Below are 18,786 nucleotides of genomic sequence, written 5' to 3'. Positions count from 1 at the left end.
ATGCTTCCTTAAATAGACATCAGAAGAAATTTGAGTTCATATGACAAACTTATTGATGAATGACACATATAACAGCTTCTTCATTCACTAATATCTAGAACAGAGTGCTGAGTTATGAGAATGATTCAGTTATTAGACTTCCTTGATCACGTATTTACATTATCCCAGATAACTTTTTATTTTTCAATATTTTCCCCCCTATTCTCAGGTCTCGGTTTATTGTGAGTTTCTCCCCTGGGCAGCCTGACATAAATTCCACCCTCTTTTCTTGGGCCTATTGAATTTACTTTTTCACGTTTTGTTTAGACCCAATGTACATAGTTCATTTTCATTTAGACAAACTATTTGTTGTAATGTGTTGACCTGATTAACTTAAACTGATTTGTACGTCCATAAAAATTTTCCGTCTTGGGCAGTCAGCAATTTATAGACCGGGGCTTGCCTATTATGATAAATAAAGAATGACGCAGTGATGGAGAGATGTGCAGGAACTTCCTTGTAGGTCACATAAATGTTAGGAATGAATCATCAATAATTCTAGGGATTTCGGTACTCATCAAAATGATGAAACATTTCCTTTGGATAGAGGTCCGGAAATGCTTCAATACAGAGACAGAGATGGTGGAATATATTTTCTAGAAGTTCACGTTTTAATACTGTATTGCGGCTTGGTTTATATAGAATAAATTGTCTAGAAATACAATGAAGCCACTAAAATGGAGGAGGGAGGAAAATAGGTAAAAGAGCTTATTGCATCTATTTCAATTTATATGATGATTTGACATTTCAATTTGAATTTCAATTCACTGAGAATTCAACTAATTAAATAATAATAGTTGATTTGATTATCTTCAAGTACTTTGAATATTATGTTCTGCATACATTTTAAAGTATCTAGGAGAGCAGTAAAATTAGAAACAGTGATTGACTGTGAAATATTTGTAGCACACGCACAAGACTACAACTTATATAGACATCATCCTCAGAAAAAAGGAAAAATAGGGTAGTTGTCCTAATAAGGCTTTACTAGCGAGCACAACAACTACTAATATTATATGCCTTCAAAATCACTTGCTTTTCGTTTGAAACCCGACAATAATGAGAGTCTATTGATAATTTTCATCTTCATTACATCGGTATATTATATTTTCGAATAGCTCGTTTGAGAGATATTATTAGTATGAATATTAACTAATTGAAATTGATCATAAAAGAGAATACAATGGTTAGATACATTTTCAAACTGTCAGCATTGGTTGAATAGGAAGCATTTGGTTTTATTTATAAGAATGCTGACAACTCGAAGTGAATCTGACAATCTGACTCTATGGGCAACAACACCCTCAATAAGAAGATACAAGCTTGCTACATTTTATTTGTTTTACAGATAACAGTTTGCAGCTTTCAAACAGTATTACCAGTTCATAAAAACATTTTTTTATTTTGATGCAAAGATCAAATTTCACTTATCGGTGTAAGGTGTTAGTGTTGGTGATTGGTGTTCTGACCTGGGGCAGCACTCTGAGCTTGCATGGGAACACGGCAACATGCTTGAACTCATCGCGCTTCTTCTGCTTGAGCTGTTCTCTGTAGGCCATGAACTTGTCGAACAAGTGATAAATTATGTCGGCTTGGAATATCTTCACTCCAACCGAATCTGCCAGCTCTTGTGCATCTCTTTCTATTTTCACATCGAATGCAAGAATCGTAGCATACCTGCGAAGAGAGGAAACAGAAAATTGACTACATTTAAAATCAATCAATTATTTAATTAATAATTTAATACTTAACAACTACTATGCTAAAAGGATTTAGTAGGGAATTTAAGTTATCCATTACTCTATTGGAGCAGGATAAGAGAAACGTTGAATATATTTGGATTTATAGAAATGTAACAGCTTTGCCTCTATAAGATATTGAATTCTAATGATATTCAATTCTGAAATTTTTGCCGTCTATGCCAACAAGTCAATGACATGAAAGTAGATAATGAGACAAAAAAAAACACAAGAAATGCCAGACGATGTAAGGACCGAACCCATGATCGACGCAGCAGCAAAACAGACTAAAGTTGCGAGGCTCCAGCCCACTAGGCTATACCGGCTAGATAATTGTCATCGAAATTTTGACTGCAAACTATAAGGAAGTGGATTCGAAAATCTTCCAAGACTTTGATATGCAAATTAACTATTCACATACCTAACAACTACTATGCTAAAAGGATTTAGTAGGGAATTTAAGTTAACCATGCAGATTATAGACGAACCACTGAACAAACAAATTCGGGCAAGGTACAATTTGCATAAATTGCATTAGTTAACTAATATAAAGCAAACCTTCATTGACCGCTACTGCATTTAATCGTTATTTGAATCAAAGGCTCTAACAATTTTAATTTGAATTGCATAAGTTGGCCTTGATTAAAGTTGTGCTCCAACATTCACTGACCTATCAAAAATTAAATAATGTGGGTTGGCCGCTTCATGGTCAATTCAAAAATAAAAACAAGAAAAGATTTTATTTTCAAGAAGCAAAGATTCATCTTTAATTAATATGAAGACAGAGCTCTACTTATGGAGATTTATCACGCGTTTAGTATCATATGCACACTGCTAGGAAGTGTTGATTTACAACGGAACATGAAAAAACATAAGACACTCACTGTCCTTTCAGATAGAAATACTAGCATTTGAAAAACGCTCAATACGTCTATTTAGAGTCAGAATTAACAACTACTTACTGACTGTCGTGCTCCAACATAGTTGATGCTTTCATAACATCCTTCTTCACAACTGGACCAATGCGGATGTTCGAGTACTGAAAACAGTACAACAATATATTAGTGAAATGTGTCATATAAACTGATTTCCCAATAAAAACTGTTTGAATTCCTCCCATCATCCAAGGGTAGATGGAGGTAGGATTTAATAGTAGCATTACATTAATTTTTGAACTAAAATATGAAAACTTTGATTCTAAATTCATATAATTAATCAATATAATTAAGATTAATTAATTACTACACAAGAGACACTATATTTTAAAAAAGTATTTGAATTTAAGACACCAAATTACTGGAAGTAGCTGAATTACCCATTTATTTCACAATATGCAGGCCCATAGTTAAGAGATCTTTAAACATGATTTTGCTAATTTCTGATAACTAATAGTTTCAGACACTCTTCAGCGGTATCTGCAATCGATGCATGGAATCTACAACGCTTCCTTATAGTCCAGGCAATGAATGCTCAAAAAAGGGTATAGAGGGGAATGTTTGGAAGACAATTTTTGACCCCACAGTTATTTTAAAGGTAGTAAGGAGATATCAAAAGTCCCCACCCCTACCCCCTGTGCTAAGGGGGTGGGGGTGGTTTGAAGGTACCATTTTTTGGTTCCTCGCAATTAACTCAAAAACTACATATCTTAAGGACTTGACTGGCATATAACAAATTGAAGCATACATAATTTCCTAAAATATTCATTCCACAACTTTTTTTATATCTCCTATAGTTTCCGAGATATCCGCTCTTGAAGATGTGACATTTTTGAAAAAACACGTTTGCCACCAATTTTTTTCTATTTTTGCTCTTATAACTTTTGAAAAATCGAGGGGGAAAATCCATGCTGATTATGAACTTATATAGCATTAAATTCTCATCAATTTGATGTATAATTTCATGCTTTTACTTATTTCCCTACACCTTTTGCAGCAGCTTTAGTGTTGAGTGTAAAATCTCCATTTTCGCAACAATAGACCAATTGACAAAGGAATTTGGAGGGAATGTTTTGAACCCAATTTTTGACTTTGCAGCTTTGTTGAGACTAGCTGGGAGGAGAACATATCAGAAGTCCCCATCCCTAACTCATTTGCTAAGGGGATGAGGGTGGTTTAAAAGTTGCATTTTTCAGCGTTTTGCTTCCACGCTCATATCTTGATAACAATGCTTTCAACCGACATAACTAACGATACAAAAAAAAGCTTGATAAATTCTCTACACTTTTTGTTTGGTGGAATTTTGTGATTTCCAAACAGTTCCCGAGATATTCGCTCTTGAAGGTAATTGTTAAAATAACAGGATTTTATCCAATGTTTTGCTCTTTCAGGGCTTATAACTCTCCAACAATGCATCATAAAAACCAATTCTTATCGTAGGTTTGTAGACCATTGGATTCTCTTTGGAATGACGTATTATTTCACTATTCCAAGTTTTCCTTGGAATGCTCTATGAGCTCATAATCAGCATGGGGTTTTCTCATCGATTTTTAAAAAGTTATAAGAGAAAAATCTGGTGTGGTACACTCACATAACTTTCCTTGCTCATTGATCTATAAGCCTCATTCTTGAAAGAGGATAATTTCGGGGAATAACATAATGCCCATTGGCGGCTAAATAATTAAAACTATAATTATACTATTTTTATTGTTTTCAGAGTTCATTTTCCTTTGTTTGAATTATGAAATTTGAGGATTTATTAAAAGTTGTCAAAACAGCTGTTCTACAAATAAAATATCGACAAGTGTTCTTTTGAATAAACTGCTCTACCTACCTACCTCACGCACGAGAAGGAGGTTACAAAGTAAATTTCTCAGGGATGGGGTGGACCCCCTGTTAGTTTCCCAGGGAGGAGACTCATGCCAGTTAATAGAGTTGATAAATAACTATACAGGGTATGAATTTGAAAAAAATCGGTCAAGTCATTTTTGAGATAATCGTGATAGAAATTTAACAAAATTTATTCTTCTCAGGAATGTTACGGTGCTCCTGCAATTTTCCCAGAAATGAGACTCATGTCAGTTGATAGGGCTTATCTAGGGTATAAATTTGAAGAAAATCGTTAGGGGCCGTTTTCGAGAAAACCGTGAAAAATATGTTTTTTTAGCCATTATCCGCCATTTTGAATTGAATTTTATTGAATTTCTTATTGTCGGATCCTCATGGTATAAGGACCTTACGTTTAAAATTTCAAGTCAATCGGTTAATTAGGAATGGAGTTATCGTGTTCACAGACACACACACACCCACACACACAGACCAACACCCAAAAATCATGTTTTTGGACTCAGGGGACCTTGAAACGTATAGAAAACATGAAATTAATGTACCTTAATTTTTTTGGAAAGCAATAATTTCCTTACCTATGGTAATAGGGCAAGGAAAGTAAAAATGGAGGAAAACGCTTTTTTTCAAAAATGTCACACCTTCAAGAGCGGATATCTCGAAAACTAAAAAAGATATAGGAAAAGTTGTTGGCTGAATATGGTAGGGAATTATGTGAGCTTTTATTTTGTGTATAACAGTTATGCTCGTAAGATACATCGGTTTCGAGTTATATGCGAGAAACAAAAAATTGTACCTTTGAACCACTCCCACCCCCTTAGCACAGGAGGTAGGGGTGGGGACTTTTGATATGTTTACCTCCTTACTACCCTAAACAGAACTGCTGGGTCGAAAATTGTCTTCCAAACTTTTCCCTCTATAACCTTTCCTTGACTGGACTATTATGAAGACTCGTCTAAACATAAGCAATATTTGTTATCGAGAAAAATATAGGTTGGATGATAATCTTAAAACCAATATAAAGACATTCTTCCTATTAGCTTTTCATAAATAACTCACTCATTAGTACAACCCCATGGTTTTGAGAGAGGTGATGTAATAGAGACTTCTTAAAAAAAATTGTAATCAATAAAAAAATGAACCCTTCAACCCTGAAAAGCTTTGAGCAACAGGCTACAGATTGGAGCCAAGTCCCATGAAATAATGATTTCATTTTATAAATACCTAATAAAAAAGGTACAACACATAGTGACGAATGCATGGCTGATATATCATTTCCAATATGACATTCCGTTAGCAATGTGAGTTTCATCTTCTAGTATTCTAAAAATCTAGCGAATAACACACATTACCGGTCACTTACACAGTATGTGTTCAACATAGGACAAATATAATTTTTTGTTGGAAATTGATTAATAATTAGTTTGCACAGTAAAAATGTAAATTAATTTGGATATCAAACTGTTCAAAGCTATGTAGCGAAACTTACAAGTCAAAATAAACTGAACTTGATGAGGCAGCTTTTTTAAAAAATATATTATATCTATATAAACAGACTGAAAAAAGATTGTTTTTCCTAATAAATGAAACTCATTTGTGATAGAGAATAATTTTCATTGAATATTATTGAATCTGTAAAGTAATGAACTTTGAATGAAAATTAACATACGAGTATTATTGACACGCGAAAATGAGACAGTGAGAGTGTAGACAGCACGTTACTGGCGGCAAGAGAATGAGTGTAAAGACAGCAAGTTACTAGAGGCCAGTGCTTCATTGCTTCTCATTACCTCACTTCCACCAGTTTCTATCTGGTGAATATGATATTTTTAGATGGAAATACATGTGAAGAGACGAAATGAAAAGCACTGGACGTCAGTACATTCCGTCTTTACTTTCTCTGTAGCTCAAGCGTTCCTTGTACAATAGCTACTTTCAGCTTTAGAGACATTGTTTCATTTGATTATGCGAAATATTGACAATACTATTTAATTATAAAACATACTAGCATAATATACAAAAAAATTTATTCTTCGTAGTACAAAACCAAGTAACAAGATATATAAATGGACAGATACTCGTGGATAGATGGATGAATAGATAAATATATAGAGAATGATAGATAGAAAGAAGAGAGAGACCGAGTGAGGACGGGTGAATGTTAATTGCAGTAATGCTGAAATTAGGGCACAGAGCAGCGTAGAGCAGAGGGGCCTTAAGCGGGCTGATGAGCCTCATCCTGCCAGACGAAGGAAGCGGAACCGCCACATCCTCTGGGGTCCCCCCCTTCACTCCCCCATGAGTCCCCCTCACATTGCCAATTGACATCCGACTGCTGCCAACTGCCAACTCACTACATTGCTTTCATCCAACATCATATTTTAATGGATGGAAGAAAATATTTTCAGAAACTACATAGAAATATGTGAATATCTCGTTGGAATAACAGTAGTGTATGTGAATGTAGAACCGTGGAAATTCAATTTTGGGAATCATCACCCATATTCATACAACTCATCAATTTCTACCAAAAAATTCGTGGAAGAGGAGCTCACTTGTTTAACCTCAAATCGAGCCCTGTTTAATATTATATTCCTAGGTCTAATATTACACGCAACCTTCGAAAATGTCGTATTAGGTTTGAGTTGCACTGTATCATGTATCATGTCATCTCTTTGTCATGTCATGTCATGACTTTGTCATCGAGTCATGTATTTGAGTTGCACTGGAATAAAAATTTGGGATTCAAAAACTTTTCAACCAGTCATACTTTTAGAGTGATCTATTATTGTTCATGCTTTTGTAATAAATGATTTTTATATGAATTGTGGTATTAAAAATAATGAAGTAGGCCTACAGGTGTATAGCCAGAGGGGTGTTATCGGGGTACATTCTTCCGAGAATATGAGTATGAAGAGAAATTAAATTTTGGACGAGATGGGTAAAAAACGATAAATCAAGAGTTGACACAATATTGCATTGTTCTAATAGCACACTACCATTTGGTTTATTCAAATTTTGATAACATTATTTAAACTAATACCTAATTTATTGTACTGTAGAGCATAGAGTTTTTGATATTTTTTCCTGTAGTTATGTTTTGGTAACAATTATGGAATTGTTCATTCAAAATTATAGCTAGGGTATGTGCTAAAATATCAGGCTGATTATTACAATATTGACCTACTTATTAATATGTTGAATTTAATATTGATTTCATAGGCCTACAGGTGTATAGCCAGAGGGGTGTTATCGGGGTACATTCTCCCGAGAATATGAGTATGAAGAGAAATTAAATTTTGGACGAGATGGGTAAAAAACGATAAATCAAGAGTTGACGCAATATTGCATTGTTCTAATAGCACACTACCATTTGGTTTATTCAAATTTTGATAACATTATTTAAACTAATACCTAATTTATTGTACTGTAGCATAGAGTTTTTGATATTTTTTCCTGTAGTTATAATGTTTTGGTAACAATTATGGAATTGTTCATTCAAAATTATAGCTAGGGTATGTGCTAAAATATCAGGCTGATTATTACAATATTGACCTACTTATTAAAATGTTGAATTCATTATTGATTTCATTTACAGATAGTATTATTGGTTTCATTTGTGGAGATAGTAGCAACCAAACGGATGAAAATACAAATCACTACAATCGCCATTGATTGATTATTCAAAGTGACAAAAAAAAAAACAGGAGTTAACAAACCGTAAAGCAAAAGTGGAAAGCTATATCAAATCAAATAACTCAACTAATAACTGTGGTTGAATTAAAACAAAGAATTCAGAATGAAATTCACAATATCCCAATTTATATGCTGCAGAGATTAATAAGGAATCTTTCAAACACAGATCCCAAAAATATTCGTGCAGGAGAAAGTTATTCAAGATAGAGATTCAAGAAAATGATAAATTTGATTCTGAAATAGCAATTTCAAAGTTTGAATTATTATAAATTAATTTATTTAACCCATCCAACTTTTGATTCAAGATTTTTTAAATTTATGTTATTTTGAGTCACTTATTATTTTCTAAGTATTAGGCTTTCACTATAATAAGTTGAGAAATTTTTATTTTTCCATGTTTTTCACTCATCTTTATCAGCTGAAAATGGCAGTTTGCATTTGAAACCTCCATTCAACTGCTTAAAATATCTACTTCACAAGTAGAATATAAAAAAAACTAGAGCTTTATGTGGGCATCACCCCCACCAAATGACATAAAAAATATAGTAAGGCAATTCTCAGGAATGAGTATTGCGGTTTTTTCATACCTTTCCATCCATTATTTTAGTTACGAAAACAAGAATAAGTGAATAAGTAAACTAATAATTGAAGCCATAAAATTGAAAATTGGTGAGGGTAAATAATGATAAATGTCGATGTTATGAGGTAGTAAGTTATAAGATGGAGTTGTAATGTAGAGAAGAAGCAGCAAGCAAAAGCTGCTTAAATGGAGTAATTACAATTGGAGCAATGGATCGAAATTGAGACGAGGAGCAAGGTCGTTGAATAGGGGTGGGGGTGGGGGTGGGGCTGTTCAATGGCTTTGACCGCCCTCCACCGACAATTATTAGTTTCACTGCACACACATCATTCATTAACTATAGTGGAAATTTTACTTGGCAACTTACAGCTATTTCATCACTCACATCTTGAGGTCACTCATCATCATGTTGTGTCCCTCAAGACAACCATTTAGAAAGTCTTCCAAGAATTTGATATTATCAACTTTTCAAGAATTCTATAGTATTCCATCAGATATCTATTGAGAATATCGACTTGAGACTCAATAATAATTTATTAGGAATATACTAAATGTTCATAATATTATAAACAACGAGATAAACGGAACCTCATTCAGAAGACTGGCTCATCAAATATCTAAATTCGGGGGAGAATAGTTCTGGATTAATTCTGTTGTTGTTTCGCTCCTAATCACTGTTTTGATTTTGTGCATGTATAACTTTGAATAACAATATTAGGAACAATGAATAACTTTGGTTTCGATTACCTTCATTATTGAGGCATAACTCATAAGAAACAATTCAATATTGAGTTATTTTCAGAAAAACCCACGCCTGATCCCACTGAATCATCAACTGAGCTGGTCAAAGTAGCATTATATGGGAGCTACCATAAATGGGATGTCGACACGTCCTTACAAGCATTCTGACTTTCACTAAGAGAAGTCCGGACTTCGGACACTTCAAACATCTATTTTTATCAAGGTTTAAAAAAAATTGATTTTCCGTATTCATAGAGATGCTTTTTCACGATCTACCGTAACAATTATTGTTGTTGTATTCAGTAGGCGATTCCCGATCGGCCATTAAGGTCAGTTTTCTCATTACAAAACCAATTTAGAATGCCTTATTTTTTGCTTTGATTACATGATAAAAGTATATAGTTGCTCTTTCACGGTGACATATTTTTCACGTGAAAAATAATACATCCGAGTATTTTAATTTCAGATTGAAATAATTTCTCATCAATCAGAGAATATAAAAAATATGTGTATTCTTTTACCCAAAGTAACCGAAAAATATTTTTCATCAAAGCTTCTTCAAGTCCGCACTACAGAACCGTTGCATTCTGATATGGCGCAAAAATGTCCACTATTTATCCCAAGGGGAATTAATATTATTAAATTGAAATTTGACATTTATTGTTCCAAAAAATACATTACACTATACAATATATAACTGAAAATAATGGGGAAAATTGTTTAAACAACCCCTGAGTTAATACAGTGTAGGGTCATTTATGTTCCATATGCATTTTTTAAATTCTTGATCAGTATGGATACAATGTTAAACAAATATTTTTATTAAACAAAAATAAAACAGCAGAGCTCTGCATGAATAGAAACGTGAATAAATAAACTATATAATGCCTTCATTATGAATAGTGAATATGGTCAGACCTAGTACTGAACAATTAAAAGCTCAATCAGCAATGGTTCCTGATAACTTTTTCAATCATTGAATGTTTTAAGGCAATAGAATACAAGTGGAAAGTAGGCAATAGAATACAAGTGAAAAGTAGTCAATAGTCTTCTAACAGAGATACATTGTAGAATACAAATTCTAGAAAAACATTATGCTTAAAATGGATATTTAAGTTTATAATTTATTTGTATTATTTATGTTGCTTGTATTTGTTTTTCTTATTTTATTTTTCTTTGTAAAATTGAGGTTGTACCGTTGGAAGTTGAATAAATAAATAACTGGTGATGAAAGTTATAATGGAACTGGTACGGAAGTGAAAACATTCAGCATAAAAAAATATAACTTTCAACTGCACTGGGTAATGGAATTTTATTACAAAATCTATTTTATTGATTTTGTTTGCATAAAGTACAGTACCATCATCTTTTAAATATTTTTAAGTTCCTCCTTAGAAAAGAATAAGAAACGAGAGATGTATAGATAAAAACGAGAAAGCGAGAGTTTGAGATATTTATCAAGCGAGTGAAATAACGAGGATTGAAAGGAAAAAGAGAGATTACTGATAATGCTTGATTCTAAAGAGTTGACGCAGCTGCTAGTTGAGTAATGCAATGCGCTGCCACCCCCCCCCCCCACCACCTTGAATTGCAAACATGCCCGTGCAACAAGCAAGCAGCTCAAGTGCTCTACATTCCTCAAATGTGTATTCATCTAAACTCATTTCACTTATAATAAAGCGCAGAGTTGCTGAATGCCTTTTTTGCACTCCCCTCTTTCATATCACAATAAGCAAACAGACTTCAGACATCCAGGTGTGCACTGATATGCCTCTCTGACACAAATCACCACTCACATCACAGATATTTCAAAAGCGTCTGAAGAAAGGATTAAACGGCCATTGTAAAGCTTATTTCACTATAAACGGATCAAATGCAAATTGACTTGGCTGTATATCGAATGATAAATACTACAATAACGTAGCATGATTTCAAATGTAATCATAATTCAGAACAGTTAATTCAATTTCATGCTATACTATGGTTCAATGTGAAAATTAAAAAAAGAAAATGTGAGGCAGTGAGAATTTCACTAAATTAGTGTTAAGTTGCAATAAGTTTTTTTTTCTAATCAATTTCGAAGTACAGTATTCTGAAGAACGATCTCAATTTAGCAACAACAGTTCCAAGCAAGAGTTCGATTATAAGATGGAATTCTATTCCTTTGGGGGAGAAATATAGTTATTTCCCACTCGCAGGATAAATAACAATAATTCAAGATCGTCGTCAAAAGTATAATCTAATCGTAGTTCACTCCTATCAAATAGTTGAGTTGAATCTCTTGCTGCAAATATATTGTCCCAGTATAGTTACAATACAATATACAGAGTGTTTACGATCTACCTACCAATACTCTAGGGCATTGATCCTGGGTGAAAAACATATCTAAATATCATATATAAATTGTCCGGAAGTCTTCAGTTACTCACACAGCGGCCATTTTGCTTTTTTCACTTATTATTTTTTTTCTAAATAATGGTTGAACATACGAAATTGAAACTTTGCACGATCATTTATAACAACTAGACAAAGTTAGAAAAAAATTATAATAATTTTTCAAATTCTTAAAACAAAATGGCGGCCATTTAAAATTTTGTTTTTTAAATAACTCAGAAACCGTTGGTTTTACAAAATCTTTGCAGGAATAACTTTTTTTAGTAAATTTAATTGCCTATCGATTGGTACCAGAATTTTTAAGATTGGACCAATAATAACTGAAATATGGCAGCCTTAGTGATAGGCTACCACTGAAAGTTTGTTGCAGTGCAAACCAAGGCATGCTGATAGAGTCGCCTCAATGATGCAACAATCTCTATTTGTATTGAATGTTAATAGTAAGCGATTTTAGGTAATTTCAAACAATAAAATAACGTTACATAACCCTCTTAAGGTGGGTCACCAACCACTAAAGCTGCCATATCTCAGTTAATATTGGTCCAATTTTAAAAATTCTGGTACCAATCGATAGGAAATTAAATTTACTAAAAAAGTTATTCTTGTAAAGTTTTTGTAAAATCAACGGTTTCTGAGTTAAGAAAAAAAAATGGCCGCCAATTTGTTTTATGAATTTGAAAAATCATTATAATTTTTTTGTAGCTTTGTCTAGTTGTTATTAATGATCGTGCAAAGTTTCAATTTCGTATGTTTAACCATTATTTAGAAAAAAATAATAAGTGAAAAAAGCAAAATGGCCGCTGTGTGAGTAACTGAAAAATACTTCCGGACAATTTAAATATGATATTTAGATATGTTTTTTACTCAGGAACAATGCCCTACAGTATTGGTAGGTAGTTCGTGAACACCCTGTATAGAGTATAGTAATAACTACTAGAAAATGGCAATGCATTGAATTGAATATACAATATTGTCCATCATTTGCCAATGACTGTTCCCAAACTCTGATAGAACTGCGGCTGAAACTGAACTTATCAGACTTACGCCAAACAAAGATCATCATTAATAAAGAAAATAAATATTTATGAATTTGATTATCTTATTACTGATTACTTATATAGTGAAAAGTGCAAAATAAAATTGATGTCCTCACTATACCCTATATTTCCCAAAATTTGGATAGTGTAACTCGCTTTTCGTGCCCTACGTGTCGTTTATTAAATGAGAAAAATCACAACCTTTATTGGGGTGTACGTTTTCTTACAGTGGAGGCAGACAATGAAAATGTGGCATAGAAAAGAAATGAACAATGCTTTACAATTAAAAACTTGATACATGAATTTATATAGATATTTCTATAATGGGACAACTTGGATTTATACTTTTTTCTACTTAAATGGGTTTTTCTTATTTAAGATTTTTTACATTTTTCAATTCATGCTGTATGCAAATCGACATTGTATCAAAATAGACTGATGGTAAGTGTAGTATAAACTCACTGGAATCTTGGAGGTGCGCAAAAACTCGAGCAGCGCCTCGAGAGAGCCAAGAGTGGACGCCTGCACGTAGACACCACGTTCGGCCAGTTTGATGCAGCTCAGAGCACTCTTCAGCTCCTTTGCCACCTCTTCCTTCATCACCTCCACCTCATCCGGCTTTTGTGCAACCAACAGATTCAAGCCAGCTATGGCTTTTTCCAAGTCTTTGGCGGCAATTTTGACTCCCTGCGCTGCCTGGATCTCCTTGTACTCCTGGTAGGCGTTCTTCACTCGCAGCTCCTTCATTGGCTGCGGCATCAGCAGCGATCGAATCTGCGTCACGATTGGTCCGTCCGTGCCGGCCACTATCATTGTGTCTCCTTCTCTCAGCTTTCCGTTCACCAGGATTGCGTCTATCGTCGTACCCAGACCTGGGATGGCTTTCACTTCTAATACTGTTGCCTGAAAAAATACAATGCCACGTATTACCGTACAGAAATCATTGTTCACAGCCAATCCTATAACGATAACATTTTTTTAATAAAAACAATTTACAAAAAATATAACTAATGGTTTGGTTGAGATTGTATTTTTCTCCATAGCTGGAGTGATCCGTGGTGTACTCAAACCCAAATATAAACAAAAGTATAAGACCAGATCACTCTCATGTTATGGGATAGGAACGTTCAACTGTCGGTCTCGGCAGAAGTATGACAGTTGTCAGGCTCATTGACGGCTTGAATGATATATTCACTATTCAAGCGAGTTAGGACATTCCTGCAAGTAACTCCCAACCAATACAAGCCATACAAATTTACTCAATACTCGGCTTAATAATATTTGTTAAATACAGTCTCAAAAATGTGAATAATCCTCAACATTGCTTTTTCTTGTACTCGTTATTTCATAATAGTTCAAGCTTGCAACCCCTCCCTTATTGGCAGTTATCGATGGAATAAAAATTTCCACGGAGATTTCTCAACTCCAATTCAAAATTCAATGACGAGGATGATATTAGAAGATGGTACTTTCTCAACTTCAATGGAGATTTCTCAACTCCAATTCAAAATTCAATGACGAGGATGCTATTAGAAGATGGTACTTTCTCAACTTCAATGGAGATTTCTCAACTCCAATTCAAAATTCAATGACGAGGATGATATTAGAAGATGTACTTTCTCAACTTCAATGGAGATTTCTCACTCCAATTCAAAATTCAATGACGAGGATGCTATTAGAAGATGGTACTTCTCAACTTCAATGGAGATTCTCAACTCCAATTCAAAATCAATGACGAGGATGATATTAGAAGATGGTACTTCTCAACTTCAATGGAGATTTCTCAACTCCAATTCAAAATTCATGACGAGGATGATATAGAAGATGGTACTTTCTCAACTTCAATGTAGATTTCTCAACTCCAATTCAAAATCAATGACGAGGATGATATTAGAAGATGGTACTTTCTCAACTTCAATGGAGATTTTCAACTCCAATTCAAAATTCAATGACGAGGATGATATTAGAAGATGGTACTTTCTCAACTTCAATGGAGATTTCTCAACTCCAATTCAAAATTCAATGACGAGGATGATATTAGAAGATGGTACTTCTCAACTTCAATGGAGATTCTCAACTCCAATTCAAAATTCAATGACGAGGATGCTATTAGAAGATGGTACTTTCTCAACTTCAATGGAGATTCTCAACTCCAATTCAAAATTCAATGACGAGGATGATATTAGAAGATGGTACTTTCTCAACTTCAATGGAGATTTCTCAACTCCAATTCAAAATTCAATGACGAGGATGATATAGAAGATGGTACTTTCTCAACTTCAATGGAGATTTCTCAACTCCATTCAAAATTCAATGACGAGGATGCTATTAGAAGATGGTACTTTCTCAACTTCAATGGAGATTCTCAACTCCAATTCAAAATTCAATGACGAGGATGATATTAGAAGATGGTACTTTCTCAACTTCAATGGAGATTTCTCAACTCCAATTCAAAATTCAATGACGAGGATGCTATTAGAAGATGGTACTTTCTCAACTTCAATGGAGATTTCTCAACTCCAATTCAAAATTCAATGACGAGGATGATATTAGAAGATGGTACTTTCTCAACTTCAATGGAGATTTCTCAACTCCAATTCAAAATTCAATGACGAGGATGCTATTAGAAGATGGTACTTTCTCAACTTCAATGGAGATTTCTCAACTCCAATTCAAAATTCAATGACGAGGATGATATTAGAAGATGGTACTTTCTCAACTTCAATGGAGATTTCTCAACTCCAATTCAAAATTCAATGACGAGGATGATATAGAAGATGGTACTTCTCAACTTCAATGGAGATTTTCAACTCCAATTCAAAATTCAATGACGAGGATGATATTAGAAGATGGTACTTCTCAACTTCAATGGAGATTTCTCAACTCCAATTCAAAATTCAATGACGAGGATGATATTAGAAGATGGTACTTTCTCAACTTCAATGGAGATTTCTCAACTCCAATTCAAAATTCAATGACGAGGATGCTATTAGAAGATGGTACTTTCTCAACTTCAATGGAGATTTCTCAACTCCAATTCAAAATTCAATGACGAGGATGATATTAGAAGATGGTACTTTCTCAACTTCAATGGAGATTTCTCAACTCCAATTCAAAATTCAATGACGAGGATGATATTAGAAGATGGTACTTTCTCAACTTCAATGGAGATTTCTCAACTCCAATTCAAAATTCAATGACGAGGATGATATTAGAAGATGGTACTTTCTCAACTTCATGGAGATTTCTCAACTCCAATCAAAATTCAATGACGAGATGATATTAGAAGATGGTACTTTCTCAACTTCAATGGAGATTTCTCAACTCCAATTCAAAATTCAATGACGAGGATGATATTAGAAGATGGTACTTTCTCAACTTCAATGGAGATTTCTCAACTCCAATTCAAAATTCAATGACGAGGATGATATTAGAAGATGGTACTTTCTCAACTTCAATGGAGATTTTCAACTCCAATTCAAAATTCAATGACGAGGATGATATTAGAAGATGGTACTTTCTCAACTTCAATGGAGATTTCTCAACTCCAATTCAAAATTCAATGACGAGGATGATATTAGAAGATGGTACTTTTCAACTTCAATGGAGATTTCTCAACTCCAATTCAAAATTCAATGACGAGGATGATATTAGAAGATGGTACTTTCTCAACTTCAATGGAGATTTCTCAACTCAATTCAAAATTCAATGACGAGGATGATATAGAAGATGGTACTTTCTCAACTTCAATGGAGATTTTCAACTCCAATTCAAAATTCAATGACGAGGATGATATTAGAAGATGGTACTTCTCAACTTCAATGGAGATTTCTCAACTCAATTCAAAATTCAATGACGAGGATGATATTAGAAGATGGTACTTCTCAACTTCAATGGAGATTTCTCACTCCAATTCAAAATTCAATGACGAGGATGATATTAGAAGATGGTACTTCTCAACTTCAATGAGATTTCTCAACTCCAATCAAAATTCAATGACGAGGATGATATTAGAAGATGGTACTTCTCAACTTCAATGGAGATTTCTCAACTCCAATTCAAAATTCAATGACGAGGATGATATAGAAGATGGTACTTTCTCAACTTCAATGGAGATTTCTCACTCCAATTCAAAATCAATGACGAGGATGATATTAGAAGATGTACTTTCTCAACTTCATGGAGATTTCTCAACTCCAATTCAAAATTCAATGACGAGGATGATATTACAAGATGGTACTTTCTCAACTTCAATGGAGATTTCTCAACTCCAATTCAAAATTCAATGACGAGGATGATATTAGAAGATGGTACTTTCTCAACTTCAATGGAGATTCTCAACTCCAATTCAAAATTCAATGACGAGGATGCTATTAGAAGATGGTACTTTTCAACTTCAATGGAGATTTCTCAACTCCAATTCAATTCAATGACGAGGATGCTATTAGAAGATGGTACTTTCTCAACTTCAATGGAGATTTTCAACTCCAATTCAAAATTCATGACGAGGATGATATTAGAAGATGGTACTTCTCAACTTCAATGAGATTTCTCAACTCCATTCAAAATTCAATGACGAGGATGATATTAGAGATGGTACTTTCTCAACTTCATGGAGATTTCTCAACTCCAATTCAAAATTCAATGACGAGGATGCTATTAGAAGATGGTACTTTCTCAACTTCAATGGAGATTTCTCAACTCCAATTCAAAATTCAATGACGAGGATGATATTACAAGATGGTTTCCAATATCTATGAAGGATGCTTATGAACGACTTCAGGGAGCTTCGCAAATAATTTTAAGTTCTATACTGGACGCAGGAAATTGAGCTAACAAAATACAATTTATCCTAGTTGATACAAACAAAACCGTTACGCACCTGCAATTCTTCGGAGAACATGAGTCTTTTTGCTAACATAGTTTGACAAGATTCCATTATAAGCGCCAACAGATTTCCCATGCCTTCGCCGGTGATAGCCGATGTGGGAACTAGTGAGACATAACTGCGCTGGTCCGGATTTTCGTAGAACAAAGCTGCATTCAAACCCTGCAAAATTTAGGTTCAAGTTAGAAGTTATAATATCTACGCCACAATAAAATTAATTTGAGGAAGGAATAAAATCGCTAGATTGCAATTGTGTAGCTTTAAGTTGAAGTTTGTTGTATAATAATTGAATTTATCTACTAGACCTAGACTCCAAAATTGTTTGAACACAAAAGTTTCTGGATGTTCTAGATGAATTTTTTCGATGAGAAGTATTTTATATTTGATTTCTAGAACACTTCATGTTCCTTCATATTGCTGGCTATTTATTTTACTGTGATGTTATTTTGTAGAATTGGTTCTTTGAAACAGTTTTCCAAAATATATAGTAATACATAGTACTGAATTCTATTTGATAATACAATTTCCTTTGCTGAGTGACCAAATGTGTGAGAGACAACAAAAATATAAACCAACTCAAAATTAAATCATTGGAATAAAAATGAAGACTTCATTGACTTAGTCAAGAACTCTTTTGATGAATGCATAACTGAAATGTTAAGTTTATAATTTAATGTAACAATTATTGCAAAAGTCTTTCAATATACTAAGAATCCATGTTCAAATACACCGTATAAAGCATACTCCCGGATTTTTTTTATTTTAGAAATGGGATTGCTTTTTCAATAAAAATATATCACAGTAGTTGATGCACAAGAGAATAAATAGCTTTCTTGATTTGAATCTGGTCCACTTAGAGCAGTCATTGAAAACTATTTTTTTACAATTGAAT

The 18,786-nt window shown here is 33.7% G+C and overlaps 1 protein-coding gene across 1 annotated transcript in view; it reads right to left on the bottom strand.

Moving 5' to 3' along the window:
• Nucleotides 1-18,786, bottom strand: part of LOC111050435 (eukaryotic translation initiation factor 5B) — a 91,806-nt gene that overhangs the window by 37,035 nt on the left and 35,985 nt on the right. The window contains exons 14-17 of the mRNA XM_039424364.1: nucleotides 17,889-18,056; nucleotides 13,469-13,909; nucleotides 2,741-2,817; nucleotides 1,509-1,716 (exon numbers count right to left, since the gene is read on the bottom strand). Of these exons, the coding sequence (XP_039280298.1) occupies nucleotides 1,509-1,716; nucleotides 2,741-2,817; nucleotides 13,469-13,909; nucleotides 17,889-18,056 (894 nt within the window). The remainder of the gene's footprint in view (nucleotides 1-1,508; nucleotides 1,717-2,740; nucleotides 2,818-13,468; nucleotides 13,910-17,888; nucleotides 18,057-18,786) is intronic.

This window comes from Nilaparvata lugens, chromosome 3 (assembly GCF_014356525.2).
Source record: "Nilaparvata lugens isolate BPH chromosome 3, ASM1435652v1, whole genome shotgun sequence".
NCBI classification, from domain to species: Eukaryota; Metazoa; Arthropoda; class Insecta; order Hemiptera; family Delphacidae; genus Nilaparvata; species Nilaparvata lugens.
The sequence above is the reverse complement of the archived record's forward strand: the minus strand, read 5'-3'. Positions and strand labels throughout refer to the sequence as shown.